The 23,815-nt window shown below is 44.7% G+C and overlaps 1 protein-coding gene across 1 annotated transcript; it reads right to left on the bottom strand.

Moving 5' to 3' along the window:
- Window positions 1-3,636: 3,636 nt before the first annotated feature.
- Window positions 3,637-23,559, bottom strand: dlgap3 (discs, large homolog-associated protein 3; the record flags this gene model as incomplete). Its single annotated transcript, XM_083982766.1, has 11 exons — window positions 22,342-23,559; window positions 15,137-15,351; window positions 13,029-13,131; window positions 12,727-12,943; window positions 9,810-10,348; window positions 9,420-9,514; window positions 7,756-7,975; window positions 5,809-6,103; window positions 5,607-5,698; window positions 4,579-4,725; window positions 3,637-3,969 (listed from the first exon to the last, which is right to left on the bottom strand). The coding sequence occupies exons 1-11, from the start codon at window positions 23,491-23,493 to the stop codon at window positions 3,637-3,639; spliced, it is 3,408 nt and encodes a 1,135-aa protein (XP_083838892.1). The 5' UTR covers window positions 23,494-23,559.
- Between the last annotated feature and the right edge of the window lie 256 nt (window positions 23,560-23,815).

Here is a 23,815-nt window from a genome sequence, read left to right as displayed (position 1 = left end):
TCCACCTCCATCACTGCCTTTCGACTCTTGCTGCTCTCCAGTCTTGGAGAATGGCTACTAGTAGAATCTGGACTCAAACAACAAGTGCATCCACCCCCCTTTTTCTTTTAGTTCAGAGAATATGGACAACATTCCTGCGGGACTGCTCTGGTCCTGGTTGTTCCGGGTCTGACGGTTGTGTGGTGCAAGAGAATCCCCTGAGGACAGAGGCCTGGGTTGGGGTTGGAGACTCTGCTGCTAGAAACTGAGGTACTCAGAGTTGACTTGTCCATCTGGCTGCCCATGTGGGGTTTTTGCACTTCTAGAAGGTGTTGATAGGGTTCATAATATATATTTGTCTTGTGTGTTGGTGAGTGCACGGATGATTTGTACAACTATACACCTAGGTGCTAGATTTAGCTGAGGCCTCTGTATTTCTACTGTGCAGATATATCGCGGGACAAATGGAATCGGTAGAAACACTGAACAAAAAGTGTGGAAATCACAACTGGCAAAAAATTGTGTTAGCAATGGACCTGTTTCAAGGCAAGGTGGCTGGCTAACACCTCAACTTATGATCAAAAAGTATAGAGGGGAAAGTCAGCGGGAAGTGAAGAGGAAGAAGTAGTTGCTACCGTGGATACGTATCCGACAAAGCCTTTGTGATTTCTGGTGTTCCTCAAGGCCGAAATGGAAAGACCTTGCCATCCCTCTTGTGTGTAGGTTTGAGGAGTTTGAGGGTGGAGTCAAGAGTCCTTCACAGTGGAGTAACAGTAGAAAAGCAGGTCGTTTGTGCTTTGTTTGATGCGGGCTGTGTCATACACCACTGAGATGTTAAGTTGGAGGGTAGAGGAAGAAGAGGAGAGGGGATAGGAGGATAAAAGGCTGCGGCCCACACTGCTTTCATCATCGCCAGGGCAGCTTGTTATACACGGAGGCTGTGGAACAGATCTGTTGAGATTTCAAATGGAAACGCGGATTGCTTCTGATTGTTTTCGAGGTTTCCGGTGTCGCTTGTCTTCTAAGGATATAATCTTAGTACAAAGACATGACTCATTGAAATAACTGCATTGTAAAATCTTGAAAACTTTTTTTTTGTTTCAATCACAAAAAAAGGTTTATAATCTACAAAATTCGCTTTCCGTTTATCAGTCAAAAACGAGATTCTGCTAAATCTGTCATAAAACATGCAGTATTAACAAAATTACGTGAGTCTAATGTGCGTATTGCAAGTGAAGGTGAGGGTGACAAAGGATGGCATGTCAGTACGATAAAAACATTTCCTTTGAGAATATTCTCTGCAGATTTGATACTTTTCTATTTACATAGCTTTCTTTCTCTCTCTCCTTCTGTCTATCTATATATTTATATATATATATTTCTCTCTATATATATATACTGTAAACTGTGTTCAAAGGAAACCTCCACATATAGCTGGTAGGCACATGTAGTTGGTTCTAAAGAGGAAGTACAGGGAGCAGATAACAGCAGTATATGTTGTTAGAACCACAGACAGATATACAGTAGGCCTAGAGAGGATCATTGGCAATCAATGCTATTGCCAGTTATACCCTGTGAACCTGACCCAACACTCACAAACTGAGGATAATAATGATAATAATAATCATCATCTTTATCATCATCATCATCAGAAATTCTTTTTCACATGTACTGAGTCTGGATATGCCACACAGCTGTAGTATCACACAATGCTATAATCTATCATAATAATACTGTAGTATTTCACATTTGATATATGCTTTTTTTGTACATACCGTACTCAATAGTCTCTACTAATCTAGAAATGTAGATTATATTATAAAATATACATCTCCCAGTAAAATATCCCCATTTTCCAACACGTTCCATCCAAACTTTTAGAAAAGAAATAAACAGGTCATGCTAAGTCATTTTTTTTCCTTTAAAATGGGCGATTTTGACCTTTTAGTATTCATTGGGCCTCAGTATGTCCCTTCTGTCCCACACACACACACACATACACACCATACACACTCGCACTCAACAGCCTTTTAATCTACTTAAATAAGAAATGTGTGTTCTGACATAAATTAGACGATGAGGCCGCCGTAAAAGCTTTTAAGTTTATGCTACACTTTGTTCAGTGAAAACACCAGATAGTACGACTTCAGGAAGGAAATAGAGAGGAACACACAGCATGACTCCAATCACAGCACGTGTTTCCTCATCTCAGCAATACACTATCTACGTAGTTGCTTCAGTTCTATAACACCATAACTGATGGTTTGCTCTCTGTGATTATTCTTTGGAAAGGGTTTGGAGGGAGCTACATACAACAACTTTCCTCCTCCTTTTGTTTTCTTCCCCAGCTCCTTCTGTCTTCCATCAGCGGTGTGTGTGAGAGGACTCTACTTCAAGTTAGGCGAGTGGATTCTACTGAAGACTTTGGCGCTTCTCTCTCTCACGTTGTGATCCGCTGCCTTCTGAATTATGCAAAATACACCATGGGAAAGTCCACTCAAATAATATTCATGAGAAGAAAAAGAGGAAAACACGTCGTGTGTCATGGGAACGAACTGAAAGTAATGGTAAAGAAACTTGAACTTCTTTCATGGCTGTTTCATCAGAGCGTCTGTTCTAACTGAGGTGGAGAAAACTCTCTACAGACCACTGGTGTTGGTTTGGGTCCACATTTGACCACTTGGTGGTGCTATAGTCTCACAGTGAACTGGGGGCCTAGTCAGTAAAGTCCTGAAAAGCCACCCAAAATATATTCCCCTAAAAATTCCCCACCCCCTGATTTTCAAATTTCAGTAAGACTACATAAAGAGCAAACAGATCTATTCATCTTTAATCTATTTGTTTTTTGTCTGTGATGCTCTCTAGCTGTCAAGGCTGTGATGCTATACTGCAAAAGCTCCTTTTGGCAAACATGGGTGCACACTATGTACAAATAGCACTTGCACATTAAAATGGCCTCACTGCTGAACGGTGAGGGTAGTCGCTGGATACACAGGACATGGAGGGGACGGCAGGAGGGAACTAAAAAAAAATGATTTCATGTACTTTGACCGAGCGCCTGGGTGGACAGATGGCACCTGGGTGGAAGGTGCCAGCTGTAGTTGGCTTCAAGGATGTTCTTTGGGGATCGCCGACCATCTGACTTTTAAGGGCATTTAAACTGATGGTGATGTTAGCATCAGTGAAGAGTATGGATACGTTTCGTTGTGACACGACACCCCCCCACAAACATAATACAGAGTCGAATCTGCTGCAAATGGCGTCAGGGATCCATAGAGGGAGATTCTATCAGAGGTTTCGTGCCTGTTAAGCCCTTTATTTTGAAGTGCTAGGTGAACACGCACAGGCATGCTACTACTGCGTGAACCTCTGCTGACTAGTGGTAAAAAAAAAAAAAAAAAAAATGGACTAATGCTAACTACCGTTTCATGTCTAGGCCGCGGTGTCAGTAAAATGTCCAGATTTCAAGACACTAGAATGGCTGTCATTGCATGTTTGATGAGAAAGATGTCGGGGTTTGCAGTTGTACTGAGTGAACTAACGGAAATGCCGTGGGACTGCAACGACCTACAGGAGATCCAAAAGTAGGTGCAGGTCTTGCTTCTGCGGGGTAGAGTGGGGTGAGGAGGTGGACAGGGAGACCCCACAGTCTCGGGTTCAGAGTCGGGTCTGGGCCTCGGGGATGTAGATCTCGATGCTGTCGGCGCTCTCCGTGGCTGAGTTCTGCCTGAAGGAGGCGGTCCTCTTGGTCTGCAGCAGCCTCCTCCTCGCTTCTGTCCTCTGACGGTCCCCGAGGTCCAGGGACTTCTCCCTGATGGGTAGGGTGTGTCCACCCACACGAGGCACCACCAGGCCCCCTGAAACCCCTCCTCCTCCTCCTCCACCTCCTCCTCCTCCGGCGCCCACATCCCCAACGCTGTCGGCGCGTAGGCTGCCGCTCACCCCGCCTGCTGGCTTCTTTGGTAACGGAGGAGGAAGCTTCTTGTCCTCCTAGCCCGTCAGTGATGAGACATCATAGAGTTTAATGTAATGGACGGTGGGTTTGTTGTGTCGGGTGGTGGGAAAATGGTTTCATAAGGTTGCATGGAATAAATTACATGCAAAAAAAAGGAATAAAGTGAATGAAAAAAACAGAGAAAGGGTAGGATTCAACAGAGGAAGAATAGGGAAGTATCCCAACATGCATTGGAATCAGGAGACAAAAAAATGAGAATGAAATGGGAGAGGTAAAGATCAAGAAATGTAAAAAGAACAGGAAGAAAGGAGAAACAATTGTTAGTTTGTTATCAAGATCAATGTAGTTGATCAGTGAGTAGTCTAATCTTTATAGACAACATTATAACAGTCAAGTATGTTCCTCTGCCTGGCCAGCTGCAATAAAGTTATAGTTACAGCTGTGGTTAGAATCACTTCTAGCAGTATAAGACTCCATTGTCTGGTGCAAAGCTCGGCTCAGTTCCTCTTGCTGTTCTGTATTCTCACAGCCTGCAAAGGTTTGGAGGGCACAACCATCTGCGCTACTCTTCTGCACATTGCCATCTTAGCTCTGGGGGGTTGCTGAAGGGAAACCATGGCCGATCGGATCCCTGGGACTCTCACCTTCTTTTCAGGTGGGAGCCTCCAACCCGAGTCCTTGACCCTTTGGAGGTCCTGAAACTTGACCCTGACGTCCTCTATGTTGAGCTGGAGCAGGTCCCAGAAGCCTGCCAGGTCCTGAGTGGTGGGCTGGGGGTAGGCCGACGGGTCCTGGACCAGACAGGGAGACAGGATATGACATGTGATGGCTGACTGAGTAATACACAAGGCTTTATGGAAGCGACAATGTTACAAAAGACAAATCTTAAAGGTACATTGTGTAGGAATTACTCCCATCTAACGTTGCAGTTGTATATCGCAAGCAACTCAATCGTATTTTTCATGCTGCATTCACGTGAAATTGGGCAGACGGCAGATGGACGACAGCCGCTGCACGTAACAACATAAACAAGCCTCTATGTAAACAAGTGGTCCGTCAGCACGAGGCAAAACAATACACGTGACAATATGTTGTCATGGCGATGTCGTATTGTTTACCTGACCCACGTTTTACCGGCTTTCTCTCCACATCTGTGACTAAAATGACATCTGGTTTGTTACCGACGGCCGTCTGCCCGACTGCACATGAATGCAGCATCAGTGTAACGCTCCATTCCTCCTCACTGCGTTACCGCGGTGACTTTTCACAGACGCCACCTCGACCTGAGCCGACAGCTCCGGTGTCTCCGCTGAGTTTCCGTGGTTTCCTACCGTCACGCTGCCACTGAACGTAAAAACATGGCGACACGACATGGCAGCCAGCACCGAGCTTACCCGCTCCATGTAGATATGAATGATATGAACGGCTCATTCAGAGCTGAAAGGAACACTTCAGTTTGTTGATGGGGGGGATTACTGATGAATGAAAAACATACTTTTGAACAAAATAATCGATTTTCGTGAATAGATAACAGGAGAAGTTACACAATGTCCCTTTAAGTGTTTTTGCAGCCAAAACTATTTTTACTTTTAGCAACAGTGAATTTTTACAAGACCATGTACCGTACCTAATGTGTGTTGTCATGAATTTGCATGCAATCGCACATACTGACCACACTTTGTTGGCAGAGGCGGAAGAACTGCTGGACTTTCTGAGACATGAGCATTTGGGCGCTGCCAACTGCATTTCGAATCAGCTCAACAACTGTGGAGGAAACAGCACGTAAATAGTCCATAATAGAATAGAAATCCAAGAATTATTCAAATCATCGTTTATTCTGTCTCTAATCTTTTTGATCCTCTTCCCAAACTCACTCTCCTCTGGCAGTTCGTTCTCCTCAGCCTCCCTCTCCATGTTCTGGCACCAGCCCTCCATCCTCTCCACCTCCGTCTGCAGGAGGCGTAAGAAGAACTCTCCGTCCCTCATGCAGGGTGAGGCTCGGCCCGAGTCGGGCAGGCTTCGGGGGCCCTCGAGGGACGGCGTCCCCGCCCAGGCTCGCTCAGAGGTGATGGGCAGAGGGGAGTGGGAACGTGGTGGCAAGTGCGGGTGCTGGTGGGGCCGTGGGTCTGCTGGGCAGGCCTCGCTGGTGTACCCACTCTGGATAAAGTCCTGGGATAACAGACGGCAAAACTGGACACGTGGGAATTTGGACTTAATAATGATATAATACTTTAACAAAAACATTTCCACTGCAAATCTGTTCACTGTGACTCACACTCACATGGACAGTGAATTAAAGAATGTAATCACTGCAACCGGAGCCTTCAACCAGGGCCGTTGCTAGGAATTCTGGGCCCCCTGAAAGAATACTAAAGTGGGCCCCTGTCCCCTGACTTTTCCACTTTTTTTCTTAGACTACGTATTATAATTTTTTATTTACTTTGTTTTGATGCTAATGCAGCATTACTATTAGTCAGGGTCTTATGCAGAATAATTCAGTCATACAAAGATTACACTACTGGGGTTTTTGCGGGCCCTACTGGAAGCTGGGCCCCTAGAATTATCATCACCTTTCTCCCCTACACAACGGTCCTGCCTTTAACCGCACCAATGTACAAAATACATCTCCAGCCATTCCCGATATATAACTGTGAACATCAAATCAAACATCACACGTCATCCCTTTGCATTCGACATACCTCTGGTTTTACTGCAGGTTATTGAAAAAAAAGAAGAAGTATTTTCTTCAGGTTTAAAGGTTTCCAGTGGAGTTTTGGCCACTGATAGAGCTAAGAGCTGCTACAGGTCCTACTTCGGTTGGATCTCGTCCTGCCATAAGTTTCAATGCATTGTCTCCGAATTACAGCTTACGGCAGTAATGAGCAGAGGAGACCCTCAAAAGACCAGCACAACCAAAAACACACAGGTCTTGTGACCAACAACACTCACTGAACTAACCACTAGCAAGATAATCTGCTGGCAGTCTTGTCTAATGGGCCACACTGATACTGGGTTTGACGGTCGTTTTATTATTTTCTGTTCTTCAGTTTCATAGATCCATTTCTGTTCATTCATCATTACTGAAAATAATGTTTGCCATCTCTGTATAACACTGGCATTACGCTGTTTCAGCTTCACTATTGTGACAAATAGAGAAATTAAGTAATTCATGTTGACGGCGTCCTTGATCATAGTTTTCACAATCTCATTAACAAGATGTTCTGTTGCATAAATATTGCATAAATGTATAATGTCATATTTTGGAGAATGGTTGTCACAAGAACTCCAAAATATGAAATGAAAAACCTTTTCCTTTGTTGTAGTGAGTTCTACAGTTGTGTTATTTATTGTGTGTTATTTCACTGTTTATATTATTTGACAGAACAAACAGACAAGAGAGCCAGCCTGTCTTCATCCACACGACCCTTGTCCTGAAACTATTGGTTCCATGATTCATGTGGAAAAACTAAACTTCTGGCCCAACATATGTCTGGGTTTTCGCCAGAGTTTGGCCCATATACTTTGTAATCTGGGCAGATTCCAGCTGTTATCCTCCAGTATTGTCCAACAGCTGCAACATTATCCGTGTGTCCTAGAAGCGGTCCAGATATGGAATTACTATTTGATAATCAAAGCAAACAACTGCTCTGTTTGGGCCAGATTCAGGCTGTGGAAGCAGGTGTATACAGAGCCAGGAGAACAAGCATGGAGTCCAAGTATGGGACAGATGTATTTTTGCTCTCTGGGTTGTGTTGTGTGCATCTCCGAAAGGACAAAAAAAAAAAAGCATACGTCTAAAAACAATGCGGGTTCCTCCCTACCTCTCTGTAGGCCCACTGTCCCTGTGTGTGGACGGTGCGGTGGCACTCGGTGTACTGGCTGGCCGACTCGGGCTCCGACGAGTGCCTTTGAAACGAACAGCCGAACTGAAGACTCTTGTCCTGCGTCGGCACGGCGATGCTGAGTCCCGGGAAGCCCTCGGGGTCCAGGTCGGCCTGCACGCTCGCCGTCACACTGTTGGAGCGCTTGAAACGAGCTCGCCTGCAACACACACATTGTGAGTCACGGCGGGCCCGAAGCCATCCAGTCGCACACGGTAACTACATGCAAATGCCTTTCTCAGATCAGTTTTTTCTCTTGTAGTAACTGCAGAGTCCTGTTGGATCTCACGCCGTTCACTGCAGTTGCTACTACTCACTCGGTTGTGGCAAGTCCTGCTAAATCTTTTGGCATATGACGCACTAGTGTGAGCAAATGTCACGTCACTGGCCAGTGTTTACTCTTTTACAAGTTTATACCCCACCACCTTCCCTCATCCTTCTTTGCTGTCTGATGAAATTTCCATTTATGGGGGGGGGGGGGCATTTTTAACAAGTGGTGCATGATCACACACTATGAGGTGCTGTGGTGCTTGCATGCACGCGTGCGAGTCTGACCCGTGAGCAATGCGGGATATAATTAGGAGAAGTGCTGCACGTCTGAAAGTCATGTCGAGTGTGTGAATGTATTACAGTAGTCATGGTTACAAGTCGCTAATGGCGAAAAACACGACATTCTTGGAACAAAGTGTTACCGAGTTCAAGCTGTGATGTCTGATGAAATGTTAAATGAAACAATAAGATCCAGCCAAGAAATCAGCCATAGGTGGCTGCTCTGTTGGGCGCCAGGGAGATGAAGGCTCTTTCAAATTATATATGAAAATTATTCACATAAATTACAGTGCGCCGACGACCACAAGCTCTTGATGAAGCCACATGTTTTGGGGGGCAAAGATGGATTGGTAAATAAACAAATTGCCATGTCTTAGTTGGCAAGTCTGTGTGTGTAATTAAGGCGAGCTAAATGTCAAGCTAAATAAGCACACAAGTCAGGAAGGGACTTCAAACGTAACCCCCCCCCCCCCCCCCCCCCCCCCCAACTTTGAATTTTAGTTGTGCTTTCTTTGGCCAGACATTAGATACCCGCACACTTAGTCAAATTATGCTAAGCTTTAAAGGAGACATATTATGCCCCCTTTCCACAAATTAAAATAGTTCCCAGACATGTCTGTGACATGCTTCTGTCAAAATACCCCAAGGATCAAACATCACAGCTCTTTTCATCCTCTCAAAACAGCCTTGTTTAGAACGGCTGGTTTCAGAGCCTGTCTCTTTAAATGCAAATTAACCACTGCTTGCCCCGCCCCACCCTTTCTACTGGTCCCAGGTAGGGGTGAGATTATGCAAATTCAAATCCTCGTTACATCACTGGGAGACAACTGTGGGAACAGCTCGTAAAACTACTGTATGTGGATTTCAACCTAGGGAGCCTGCACATTACACATTGCAAGACAAACACCCAAATATATGTTAAACAGCCTTCAAAAAGTGATATTTCCATATTAATATAATATCCTCTTTAGGTTTCCCAGACTTTCATCAGAACATGGACTTGCACGGGACAGCAATGAACAAACAGGCTTCAATACAAGTTGTACTTTCTTTACCTTTTGTCATCTTCCACCTGGACCCCTATAGAGTGGACCTCTGTGAGAGCTTTGGCGTCTCCGTCTGAATCGGACAGAGTCTCTGAGCTGTCCACCTGGAAGAGAAAGAGCCAAAGCACCACAGTCAGAGTGCAGAGGTTTTGCCCAAAAATGCAACAACTGGAAATAAAATATTAGTCTAATTCCCACTAGTGATTAATGTTACATGTTGTTGTTATTACAGTATCTTTTTAAACCATACATCAAGTGAAGAGTAAAGAAACAGCTGGTTTGTTGCCACGCTAAGCTAACAGGCTGTTGGCTATAGTTTTATCTCTTATAGGCACATATGAGAGTTGAAAATAATTCCAAGTTATGGTCCCAGATTTGAGTGAAATTGCCTTTTCTCACCTGCACAGCTATGGATGGACTCCACTTTCTCCCAGCTCGTCCCTCATCCTGCCCTCCAGCTTTACTCAGCACAATGCTGTTCTGAGGCAGAGAGACTGATTTCCCCAGGCTGCCCCCGACCCTGCCGTCCCTCTCTCTGGCCGGCCTCTGTGGCCCTTCTAGGAGCGTGTCAGCTGAGCTGCTGTGTTTGGCTCTGACCCCGACTCCCGGGCCCCCTCCGTAGGGCACCAGCTCCCGCGAACCCCTGACCCCGTCCAGGCTCTCTGCCGAGTTACTGTGCTGCCTGGACCGTCCGGGGCCCGTGGCGGTGTAGTAGCCGCCTCTGGAGAAGCGACCCGAAGGCCCGTCGGAGCTGCCGAGATCCACGGAGTTGCTGTGCTGCTTGGGGCGCCCAGGGCCTGAACCTGAGGCGAACTGTCCACTGCTCTGGAAGTAAGCGTCCTGGGTGGACTCGGTGCTGCTCTGGGCCCGCACTGAGAGTGAAGACTTGGACATGCGAGGTGGAAGTGGGGGAGGAGCACCTTTACGATAAGGAAAGACTGAAGTGTCAAAGAGCGGGAGAAAGGAAGACAGAGGCATAGTGGGGCTGTTAAAAGTTCTACGGGAACTTTGAGAATGAAGGGGATGGATACTTACAGAAGGGACAGACTGGAGGGAGAAGGTGGAAGGAAAGACAGAAGTAAGAAGATGGAAATTCAATGGTGGAAAAGCAAAAACAAAGTAAATCATGAAAAAACAATGGCAAAAAGATGGGCAATTCTGACTCACTAGTTCTTTTCACCAAAACATTTTTGCTTTTTGGTGAGATTTTCAGTTAGAGGCAGAGAGTGAAGTGGTGGAAAAGACAGACATGACTGAAGTGACGAAAGAAAAACCTCCTCCCTTGAGCTAACTTAACTCCGCTTCTTAGGAAGATAAAGCAATTTCCTGAGAGAAATATTAAAATGAGAAGCGCAGATTCTGTCTCTTCCTGCTCCCATAACAGCTTCATTCAAACAGAGATGTGAGCACACACACACACACACACACACACACACACACACACACACACACACACACACACACACACACACACACACACACACACACACACACACACACACACACACACACACACACACACACACACACACACACAGTTTATTTTCAAATGAACACAGGATCAAACCCTAATGTATTTCTTTCCAGACATTTTCATTGCCACCAAGCTCGTCTTGAAACAACGAAGCTCAAACCTCTGGTGTGTGTGCATGCATGTATGGATGTAGGTGTGAATGCGTTTGAGTTTATGTACAGTGCACGTGTGAGTGTGTGTTTGTGGCTGATATACTGTATATGACACTTCGCAGAGGCTTTAATAAATCTCAGGGGGGATTTGCTGGTCTAAGCTTAGAAATTTGAGTCCTGTGAGGCACTAAAGTGGCTCTGCAGTCTACTGTGCAAACACACACAAGCAAACACACACAGTCATAAATAAATGCAAATGGGGAGAATATTAGGCTTCAGCAGGGGGATTTCTTTATGATTTTCAAATGGAGTGATGTGGAGGGAGAAGGCACAGAAATGTGACCATGCCAGGAAGAGGCAGATAGAAGCAGCTGCAGGCACTGAGCTATCATCTTAAAGGAGAATTCCGGTCATTTTTGACCCCTAAATCGTTGTCCTGATGGTCACCTAGTGTTGGGGGGAGCACAAAAAGCGGCTAAAATTGATGCAGGCAAACCAGAGTTACACCATGGCTAGACGGCGCTAGGGATAGCGACAACGCTAACCTATGGGGGCAATTCTTTCAACCACAACAAACACTCAAAAAACAATCAAATATCTATGGTACATGACTGGAATCCTTATGACACACCACTGAACTCATAAAGTGTACAATATAAACAGTATAAACTTTGTGTTTTTGCATGTAGTCACTCACCTCAGACAGCCGAACTCTGAAACATCCTGGAAAGGCATTACTATGCTGCTCTCCTCGCCACAGAAACAAACACTTTTTCCTTGTTGTGATGATTTCTTTACAAAAATAAACGGTCAGAGATATTTTGGATATTACCACTGCACTACTCCACCGTTTATTTTTGTAAAGAAATCATCACAACAAGGAAAAAGTGTTTGTTTCTGTGGCGGGGAGAAGGCGCTCTGCGATCGGATAGTTTCAGAGTTCGGCTGTCTGAGGTGAGTGACTACATGCAAAAACACAAAGTTTATACTGTTTATACTGTACACTATATGAGTTCAGTGGTGTCATAAGGATTCCAGTCATGTACCATAGATATTTGATTGTTTTTTGAGTGTTTGTTGTGGTTGAAAAAAATTGGGGGTTGGAGTTGTTTCTTTCTGTTTTCTTGTTTTGTTCTCTTTCTTTTCCTTGTTGTTTTTAGCCTCTGTGAGGCACTTTGTGTTGCTGCTTTTAGCATGAAAGGTGCCATATAAATAAATAAAATTTGAATTTGAATTTAATCATGAGTTTTCCTGTACCTATTACTGAGCCAGGGTGATGGAGGAAGATGAGATCCAGAGACAAGACAGGGATGACAGAGAACAAAAGGTATGCATACACAGAAGCCATGTTTATAACATACATGCTGCACAAAGACGGTGCTGCAGGAGGAAGAGAAAGGTGATAAATTATAATTACAAAGGAAGAAAAAAAAAGTTCAAAATTAAAAATGGATGCACATATTGCATGCAGGTGTGCGGTGTGTGGGGTTGGTGAATATGTGTGTGTAAGTGCGTAAACTGGCTTCTGTTGTGTTGAGGTAAGCAGGCGCAAGCTGTCATAAAATTCCTTCTCCCACTTGCTGTCCTACTGTGTCGCCCACCTGGCTGCCAGCACATACGCGCAGATTCTTCCAACACTCACACAGACGCTCACAGACTGAGCTGCACATATGCACACACTCTCACTCACCGGCCCCTCCCTTGATGCTTCCCTGGGGGCCGGACATGGAGAAGACGGAGAGGCAGTCGTCGTCCTGGGAGCATCCGGCCTGGATGGCGCGGACGTAGCTGTGGCTGCGGGTGCGGAACACGCCCGGAAGGTCCAGGGCCTCCACGGCTTGAGACTCCACCTCCCCAAACATGGTCTCGCACACCGCCTCAAACTGACGGTTCAGTGTGTCTCCCAGCTGGAGGGGAGAGATGAGGGCACTTGAGTCTAATTAAGACACCTCAGTACAGAGAGCGACACAAATAAAGCGTGCTGTTTGTTACCTGTGAGCTGGTCAGGGAGCGGGTGTAGCTGCGAGAGCGGGTGTGGGTTTTGGGCGTGGTCCGGCTGTTTGGGTAGGAATCTGTACACTGCTTACATGAGTACCTGGATCAAACATACAATACACATAGGGATGTCACAATTACTTGTTTTCACAATTAATTGCGGTAATAAACATCACAATTAATTGATCGTAACGATTCCTGAATACTGTCACTTTCCAAAAAAGATTATGTCAGAACCGTATCGGCAGATGTGCACCAAAGTAAAGGTAAATGCTCAGATACTGGTCCATTTACCTATAACGTAACATTGAATTGGAATTTAAATGTTAGAGTGTCATTTGTAATTTTGAAAAAAAAAAAAATTAAAATGAACTTAAATATTTGGTATAGATGACAATTAATGACTTGAATATTTCAAACACTTCCCATGGCAGATTCATTATTGGTCATATTTGAATAGTTACTTGTATCGTGTAAATAATTAGTAATGTAATTATATTTTGACTATATTTGATTTTACATATTATTAGTGTTGTTAAATTAATTAATGCATAATAATCGTGATAATCATAATACCGTGATTATTTCTCTGACAATAATCGTACCAAGAAAATCGTGACATCCCTAAATACACATAGTGAGCATCCAGCTGCTGTGTATAATCAAACAACCAGCGACTTCACACTTTGTTAGTGTCACATTCTGGTTATAAAATCTGCAGCTCCGCTATTTTTGACAATTCTCACATTTGCAACACACATGCACCATCTGATCAACCGCGATCATCAAATAAAATGTCACTGTGTCATCTTATACGACTCTGCCAGTTGGAGTCCTTTTGAGTGTTGAAATGAAGCATGAAATGATAATGAGAAAAAACTGAATTAAATCATTCTGAAATAAAGATTTGTGCTATTTCTAAGTGCAATTGAATCTGAAAATGTCCTGACACCAACACACAGTAGGCTATATATAAAAAACATGGATGCTCAATCTCCTTTTTAATAATAAATCAACTGTGTTGATGTAATAATTCATTATTATTACTTCCTGTCTTCCTCTTTTCGCACTGTGACAAAATCCAGTTTTTAATATACTGTTATTTGTCTGAATGAGGGATGACACATTCAAGGTTACCAAGATATACTGTGGAATATCTTAGCATCCCTGCACCAATTTTATACTGTTTCACTCCAAGCCAATACTTCTGGGTCTCTGGACAGAGTTATCCAAAATCTGACTAAATAATCTAGATAGTTTTAGGAGGATTATTTTGGGTTACATTTAAAAAAAAAATTTAGTTCATCTCCCTGTATTTTGTGTATGTTGGAGTAGTTCTTTTTGTATTTTTTGTATTTTATTAGCACATGAAATATATATAAAACAGCATATTAAAAAGTAGAACAACAACAACAACAAAAAAACATACAAAGTATACAGTAGATAAAGCAAATGCCCTAAGGGCTTGTCAAGTGGTCCTCCTAAAGATTCTAAACATACTAAACATTCAACATAAATTTAATTTACAGTAAAGAACAACATAAAACAATTACAAAAGAGAGAGAGAGAGAGAGAAAAGCAATATTGTGTGGTGATGTAAAGAAAATATGTGGATTATGCATTGCTCAACTGGGCCAATAGAAAGTGAATTATTTGTTTCTTAAATGAATTTATGCTTGTTCAGTTTCTAAGGTGAACTGGTAATGAATTCCAAAAGTGCAGACCTCTAAATCTAACTGAGAACTGAGAGAAAGTAGACTTGAAAAAAGTGGAATGAAGATTATTTGCCGACCTAGTGTTGAAATTATGAATCTGGGAATTGAACTGAAATACAGTTTGGAGTTCTTTATATTTTATAGTTCTTTTTTGATTATGTATTTCTTGTCTACATCCAGTTTATATCCAGCACATACTAACTTAAACAAAACTAAAATACTGTGGTGCTGCTGTATGATGCAAAACAAAAATTTCAAAAAGAATTTATATAGATTAATAACAACAGATTATCACTATAATGTAAATACATCCCAGAAGTGTATTTGACAGGAAGCTAATGTCTTTCAACATGCACATAATGACATCTAATGACATTCATGACATCTGACCTTTGATCCATGCTGATAGACCGTCTAAAGGCGTCCCTCTGGGCGATCAGGGTGGACTTGGGCGAGGCTTTGGGGCTGGTGTCTGAGTCGCCACTGTCGTCGTCACCCATGGCCTTGATGTAGCTGCCACTTCGCATGCGACGGCAAGGAATCTCCCCTCCGCCGTCGGCCGGACCGCCGCCTCCATAGCCACCTCCCCAGTCTTCTGAAGGGACCTGGGACACATTCAGTACAGAAGTGAGTCGGGAGGATAATACGTCATGCAGCGAGTGGTAGTGTGTGCAGCCATGTTGAGCTGACACATGGAAGTTTCTTTAGTAAGACTCTGTACAAATGGATTAAACACAGAGTTGGTATGAGTTAAAAGTAAGTAGGCATTCTTCGTTTACACCAACTGTTAAAGTGAAGAGTAATTAATCACAATGGGAATTAATCAGAGTTGAGATATTGAAGATGTTTTGCACTGCGCACTGTTGGCAAATTCTTCCCAATATCTGTTATCAAAGTCAAACGACTTCTCCAAACAGAAATATATTTCATCATCGAAAGATATTTCACACCTCGAACAGAAGGACAGCGATGATTCAGACCCACAGTCCTGGCACACGTCGTGCACACAGTGTTGGGTGGTAAAACAAACACACCAACACAGAGAGCACAAGCAGGCTCGTGCACACGATGAAAGCATGTAGACCCACACACACACACACATGCACAGTATACAGTATATGCATACACATGGGAGATGGTGCTGGTGAAAGAGCGCGAGGGACAAAGTGACTTACAGAAAGAGAGAAACTCTGACAGCTGGAGAAACACTGACATAGAGAAGGAAAAACAGCGTAAGCCAGAGCCAGAGCCAGAGCCAGGCCGACAGAGCAAATCAATAAATACACAGAGACACAGGTAGATGAGAGAGAGAGAGAGAGACAGACAGATTGGCGAAATGTAGGCAGAGAGACGGGAGAGGCGGGTGCATGTAGAGAGACAGACGTACAGGAAACAGAGAGGCAGAATAGCAGAAAGACAGACAGGCAAAGTGAAGGAGTCCTATGAGAAAACAGAATGAAGAAACACTCACACAAGGACACACTCAAGACACGAAACTAAAGAGGAAGACAACACAGAGAAAACCGATAAAGAGCAATGGCATGAAACCAAACAACTGACAGGTTCCCACTGCAGCCCTCATGTAAAATGTATGATGTCGGAATGCTTTCATTACTCTTAAAAATGTTACCACTCTCTGGTCTCATGGTCTGTTGTTGGAGTTTTTCCCCAAAGAAAAAAAGCAGCTTAAGCTCTCAGCTCATTCAGTGAACAGACGGGTGAAAACTTTTCTGACGTGTTCATACGTCGACTGATTTGGTAGACAGAGCCAGCGAGACAGAAAAGATGATGAAACAGTTCGTGTTTTTTTATAAAAATGCACTCGGGGACCAAACGAGGTCAGATGTACAGAACAGAACAGGCGCTGAAACAACGTGTGGCTGAAAAGCTGAGGAGAATTTGTTGTTCAATCCAGCAGATGTGCAGATGTGTCGCTAAAAGTAAAACCTTTGACATTACTCATAGTCATTTCAGCCATTGTTCAAAGAAAAGATATTAATGCAGCTTTAATTTGCATCTTGAGAGCTGAGGTGAAACTTCCAGAGTGAGAAAGCCTGATTCAAAATCACACTGACATTTGTAATCATGCAAATAGCTGGAGATCCAGCCGTGGAACATAAACCTATTCAACGGTGTTTATTCAGATTCAGCTTTCATTGAACTTTAAAGTATACGATGCCCCTCAAGCCCACTTACCACTGCTACTTGACAGACGGGAGAGTAAAGAGCAAGGAGCAAACTCAATGGCTGAAAAATCAAGCCAGCACAGAAGTGCTCGAATATCTCCACAGACTTGAATGTTAACTTAAAAGCAGAAACAAACATGTTTACAACCTGGTTAAAACAACCGTTTTGGTCTCCATAGCTAATTTGCATCTCCATGACAACTGTACCTGGAGACTGATTTTTTTTATCTCGCTCACCCATTTCATTTGTATCAAGGCTTGAAGTTCTGCAAGCATGCATCACAGTCTCCACAGCTGCACACACACACACACACCACTTCTTTCCACACGTTTGGATTAAGCAGGAGAGTCCGGCACTGCCAAGATGGTGACAGCCAAGCAGCCCACTCTGAGCTTCAGAAGTGCATTTCAAGAATCTACAGGTAACATCTTAGGGCCGGATCTACTAGGATTGCGTGTATAAAAAACATGTGCAAACTTGACTGCAGGCACAAAGCTGATCTACTAACCTGGCACACCGAGGATTGCATTTCTCAAATTGGCAAAATTGCACGTGCAATCCATTTAGCGTAATATGGGCGTTTCTGCCAGAACGTGCAGAATATTGGGAGGAGTAGATGCAAATAGATTTACTGTATTTAGCGCACGCAATGTGATTTACCAAACCTGAAACAGATTGTACAATATGTTTATTTGCCCCTCTCTATTAATCAATCGGATCACAATTTCATTCTGCGTTTGTGGCTATCCGGCTCTCTGTCCACACGCAAAACCCATTTAAATACTGCGGTTTGCGCGTGTTGTCATTTAGCGGGTTACTCTTAGTAGATAATTTTGCGTGTGCTAACCAAACACGCAACATTTTACTAGGAGCATGCAATTTAGTGCCCATTATCTTAGTAGATCCAGCCCATAGAGGCCATTGCTCTTCTTATAAACGGTCTATGGTGGAGAGCTCATGTCTCTAATAACAGCAAACGAGATTGCAGCTAAAAAGTAATGATGGAAGAGTCTAAAGGGTTGAATTAAGGCCAACGTGAGCTGAGAGTAAAAACCTGTTTCTCCTCTCCTCCTCCTTGTTCAGTTCAGACCTTCAGCTTTGATTCAGGACTTTCTTGGACAACCAACCATGACCTGGATGACATTAGCAGTGGGCGAATTCAGAAGTACATTGAGTATCTGCACTACCATGGGAGTTGTAGTCCTTTGAATGCGAAAAAAAATAATGACAGAGTAACTGTTAAAATCATGAATGTGTCAGTTGCTCGTATCAAGTGCTGCAGTAGGAGGTAATTTGACTTCGATTATGAATAAACCCCTCGGATTTTTCCAGTAACTAAATGAAAACACCCACACACGTTGACACACACATAGTCAAGGCCCCGGGGTCTGGCATCCAGCTGAGTGTGTGTTTTTAAGGTCATCACTTAAAAGATGATTCAGCCTAATCTCCTGATCCCCCTGGCCTTCCACTATCTCTCTCATTTTCTCATCCAGCGCTTTAACTCCTCCTCTCACTTTGCCCCTTAGCTACCATCACCTCCTTTATCTCCTCTCTATCCCTGAGCTGGCTGTGCTATCTCTGGATCCCTCCACCTTGCTCTTTTTCCTTCTCTATCTTTGTCTCTCTCTCTCTCTCTCACTCACTGTTTCTGTCTTCATTTCACTTCCGCTCCATACTCTTGTTTTTGTCATTCCTTATCTACGAGACACAGGCCAAGGGGCAGAGAAAGGCTTACCATGGAGAGTGTTGGGTAGGTTTTGATGCCACACATCATGACGGCAACTGACACCATGGAAGACGACTATGCGCATGTCATTTTGCTTCTGACCACTGTAATTCAGTCTACAGTCATTTTATTTCTCTTTAATTCTCACTTGGAGCTGCTTCCCTCGTCTCTTGTTTTTCTTGGTGTGGACTTGCTGAGATCAGCGTGTGGAAACATGTCAGTGTCTCAAAAACTTGTTTTGGGTAGCTACTTTGTTATAGAACATGGCCTAAAAAGAAGGCCGAACTTATACTGTAATTTCAAATATCATGTCATGTCTTTCACTTAAAATGTTTTTTCGCTGATTCTAATTTTATATTCTTTTCTAATTCTTATTTTGGCTGTATTTCCTATTTCAGAAGTGAAAGGACTGCTGTTCCAAGAGCAAAAAAAAACTGAGTCACCCAATCAAATTTTAATTTTTTAGTTTTTGTTATAAGCAGATAAAAGGTAGAAGCTGACTCTATCATTCACTGGTTAGGAATTCATAACCAGGACAGAAGGCCTGAAGCCCCGACAGTTTTGTGTTTGTTTGGAAAGTGACATTGGTGAATTAACCAATCACATTTTGATTTATAGTGGGCAGACCAATAAAAATAACAGCCATAGGTCTTCCTGAAGTCTCAAGGCCAGATCTCCCAAGGGAAATCGTCATTGGCTTTTCAAATATGCACTTTCACTGTCTTCACTCGAGCCTCGTGGGCTGAAAGCTCAACAGAACATTGAAGGGACACTTGCAATTTGTAGGCAGCAAACTAATAAACTCAAGCATATCCAAAGCCCCCAAGCTGGAAAGTGTTGGAAGAAGTCGCCCAACTAACTGCAATGGACTTCACATGACAATGGGTCAACACTCAAGGACTAAAGGAATAAATAACAGAGGAAAAGACAAACGTAGACAGATACTTGTGGTTTTAATTCTCATGGTCTGCCACCTTTGTGGCTTTAAAACCATTACGTTTGTGCAGTTTGATGTTTATAAGAGTCTCTTACCTCCTTCTCCAGTCAGGATCAACAGCAGCTGTTCAAAAATTATACTTTGGTAGCTCATGTCCTGAAGTGAACACACCCTTCCACACATTGAGTGAGCTGAACAATAACACAAATCTAAATGTTTCTGTGTGAGTGACCAAAAACAGTAAAGGTATTGACCAGAGAACAATAAGCTAATAGAGGATATAAAGCCCTGTAGAAGCGTGAGGAATTGCATAGTTTGGTGATAATTACCTTCAGTATTTGTATACTAATATGATACATTGTTCTTGCAAACAATATTTAAAATAGCACCAATTATGTGTTGTTATATTTCTATGAGCGAGCTTCAGTTGAGTGTAATAATGTGTGGCAATGTGTTGTAATTTGTGTGTGTGTGTATGTGTCTGGTGAAACGAAATGTAAATGGTCATGTGAAAAAGAATTTCCCTAGAGGGACAATAAATGTCTAAAGTCTAAAAAAAAAAGTCTAAAGGGATAGTTCAACATTTTGGCAAATTGGCCCATTGCCATAATCCCTATAGTTTTAGGAGTAGGTTAGTTAGCTTTAATTGTCGGTGCAAGCTATTTTTAGAATGGCGGAGCAGAGCCGCGAGCTGCTCAGAGCTACGCTACGGAAGCTCATGGGACAATTCAACAACTCCAAAACGCTCTGGTGGACAAGTTGTGACCTGCACATTCACCACGCTATGAGATAATCATGGAACGTTACCAAACAGTTGTTTTAGAGGCAAATGCAGAGACTGCTTGCTGAAAAGCTGTCCCTGAAGGCAACGCACATCAGCGGTTTTACATGAATTTCCCTCTAAAACAACTCTGTCTGGTAACGTTCTGTTATTATCTCATAGTGTGGTGAATGTGCAGGTCACAACTTGTCCACCAGAGCGTTTTGGAGTTGTTGGATTGTGTATTTGATGAGTTTGATGAGGGAAACCAAGAAATCCCATTACCCTCCGTAGCGTAGCTCTGAGCAGCTCGCCGCTCTGCTTCGCCGTTCTAAAAATAGCTTGCACCGACAATTAAAGGTAACAAATCTACTCCTAAAACTATAGGGATTATGGCAATGGGCCAATTTGCCAAAGTGTTGAACTATCCCTTTAAGTTGGTCTTGTAGGAACCAGGTTTCCGGTCAGAGCTGCTGCTTCGATATGGCACCTGTGCTGCTGCTTGTCCTGAGGTCTGGTCCTGGTGGACAGCTCTACAGCAGCAGCTCCAGGAAGCTGCCATGGATCAATCTGGCTGGCTTCAGCACATCTGACCGGGGCACAAAATTCACTAACACAAACACACACACACACACACACACACTGTCTCCCCTCTCCTGACAAAACTGCAAGTGACGCCTGAAGATATGAGAAAAGCTGCAAAGGGGAAGTTCATTTCGTGTCCTAAGGTGTGAATGCGATGGTAGCCCTTAGGCTCAGAGGCAGATTGTGTGGGGTTTGTCCTTTAAAACCTCAAACACACACACAGCCCTCCTCTTGCTGTCTCTTCTATCAGCAGACCTCAGCTGTGTCTAAAGAATGAGAGTTGGAAAAACACCAGGGACTCCTGTGGCTACCTGCTGTTTCCGTAGAAACACAGCCTGCATGGCAGCTCTACCTCAGCACAGCTGGAGCTTTGTGCGTGATCGTTTGTGTTTGTGTGTGTGCTCGTTTGTGTTTGTGTGTGTGTGCTCTCTCCGCTGCCTTTGTAGGTACACTGGAACAGCCATTAGCTTTTCATTTTAGAGAATTCATGTATATAAAATGGGAGAAAGGGAAAAGGGAAAAGGGAAAATTGCATGTGTCTGATTTGGAGACAGAGTGTGGCGCCTGGAAGAGAGACATCAGATATTCACTGCAGGAGTGAGAATCATTGTTTTTTAACAAAATACCAAGTCAGTCCAGCGTATGGCTCAGGTGCATATTTAAACCTTTAGGCTCCCAGCTGGTTTTGCTCCGTTATCACATCATGTGTTTCACGTCACGTCTTATCATACCTTATCAAACCCGAATCAAGCCCAACTTTTTTTTTTTTTTTTTTTAAACCTCCCCTCCCATAACAACCTCTAGGCTATTAATGTTGCAAACTTTAAATAGTTTAATAGGCTTTATGCAGAGCTCCACTACTTCCTAAAACAAGCTCCTTTATTTCCTGTCTTACATTATTGGACAAACTGATTAATCCAGGTGTGTCTGACCTCAGTAGACACAACAATGGTCAGACACACCTGGATTAATCAGTTTGTCCAATAATGTAAGACAGGAAATAGAGGAGCTTGTTTAGTTTCAGGAAGTAGTGGAGCTGTGCATAAAGCCTATTGGACTGAGCGCGATGCAGCTGCAGCAGCCCACCTCCTCCCCAGCATCCACCTGTGGGCTCTGTCTCTTCCCTGTGGGGGGTCCGCTTCATTCCCTGTAATGTCTGGCAAAGCAGATCATTCAGGGAACGAATATGAGACAGAGCCTGACGCCAAACCTGCTGAAATATTGCTCCTTTTACTGCAGTTCACTGAGCAGCAAACGACGGCAAACAAATACTACTGTATATTCCCTTTGTATACACACACACACACACACACACACACACACACACACACACACACACACACACACACACACACACACACACACACACAATGGCTGACATGCAGCCGTGCACATACCTGCAGGTAGTGGAAGGTCCTCTCCTTCAGCTTGCTCTCCATGGGCACAAGGGCTTTGTTATAGGCTCCTCCCCCTCGGCTGGAAGGGTACACCTCCCTCGCCTGACTCACTGTCATGGCCGACCAGGTGCTTCTCTTCAGGGAGTGGCCGTGGTGCCCGTGGTGTCCCCCTCCTTCGCTCCCCGCCAGAGCCATTGTGGTGCAGGCCATGCACTCCCCTGGCCCGGGTCCTGGCCCCGGCCCTTGCCCTTGCCCTGGCCCTGGCCCGGGCCCCGGCACCGGCCCCGGCCCCCCGCCACGCTCTTTGGGCTTCTTCATGGTGAGCTCCTGGATGGCGGCGTCCAGGCTCTCGTGTCCGCTGGGATACCCTCGCCTGCCCCCGCTCACCAGGAAGCTGCTGTCGCTGTCCAGGTTGTCGTCGGAGCTCCACCAGCCCGCCGTCCTGCTGCGGTGGCGTCTGCCCGACTCGTGCCGCGAGTCTCCGCTCTTGCTACGCTCTCGGGATTTGCTCCTCCTGGTGGACCGAGACTGGTGGCCGGAGTAGTGGCCTCCGCTTTCCTCCCCTCCGCTCCTGTGGCCTCCTCCTCCTCCTCCTCTCTCGCCGCGGTAGTCCCCGCCTCCTCTTGTGCCGTTGTACTCCCGTTTGGACGGCGCCTCCAAGGAATGGGACTTGGCGAAGAGGCGCTGCACAGAGTTGACTAAGTGACGGATGCGCGAGGGGCTTTCGCTGCGTGGCTCGGCGCCCCCGCTGGCGGTGCGCTGGTACTGCAGCGTGTGGAAGCCGTCGGGATGAAAGGGCACCTGCTTCTCGAACTGATCCATCAGGTTTGGGGGAATGCGGTGCATCTTCCCTCCGTGGCCCGTGGACAGGCACTCCTCGCAGGAATCGAACGACTGCAGGGCCGGGTGCTGGCTGGGGTGGGAGCGAGGGAACGTGCCGGAATGACTGTGGGAGTGGGAGTGGGAATGGTGCCTCTCCAGTGCCAGAGCCTCGGCCGGACCTCCTGGAGGGTAATAGTGGCCGTCGCTGTGGCCCTGGTAGTAGTCTCTACCTGGGCCGTCGCAGTCCTCAGGCGGGCAGTGGCAGGGGCCCCCTCCGCCACCACCGGAGGAATGCTGGGACATGCTACGGCTGACATGGTACCCTTTCATAGGCGCCGGGCCGTGGTGGGCCGTCCGGGCCGAAAGGGGGCGCTGTGGGCGTGACAGGGCTGCACCGGTCTCACCTGGAGGCAGAAAAGGAGCGACCGATTATTATTAGCATCTTAGGAACCAGCAGTGGACACAGTGTATTTATATTCGTTTTGATCAAATAATTGAATCTGGTGCTCAGTCTTCACATCGCTAATAATTTACAGTCTCGTTACACAATAATCATGATTTTTCCTTTCACATAATGTTCATAATACAGACAGAAGAGAGACATAACAGTGCCATAACACTTCAACAATGTGATTCTGGGTGAGTCACTTAT

This window comes from Trachurus trachurus, assembly GCF_905171665.1.
Source record: "Trachurus trachurus genome assembly, chromosome: 11".
NCBI lineage: Eukaryota > Metazoa > Chordata > Actinopteri > Carangiformes > Carangidae > Trachurus > Trachurus trachurus.
This window is presented reverse-complemented; position numbering and strand designations above follow the sequence as displayed.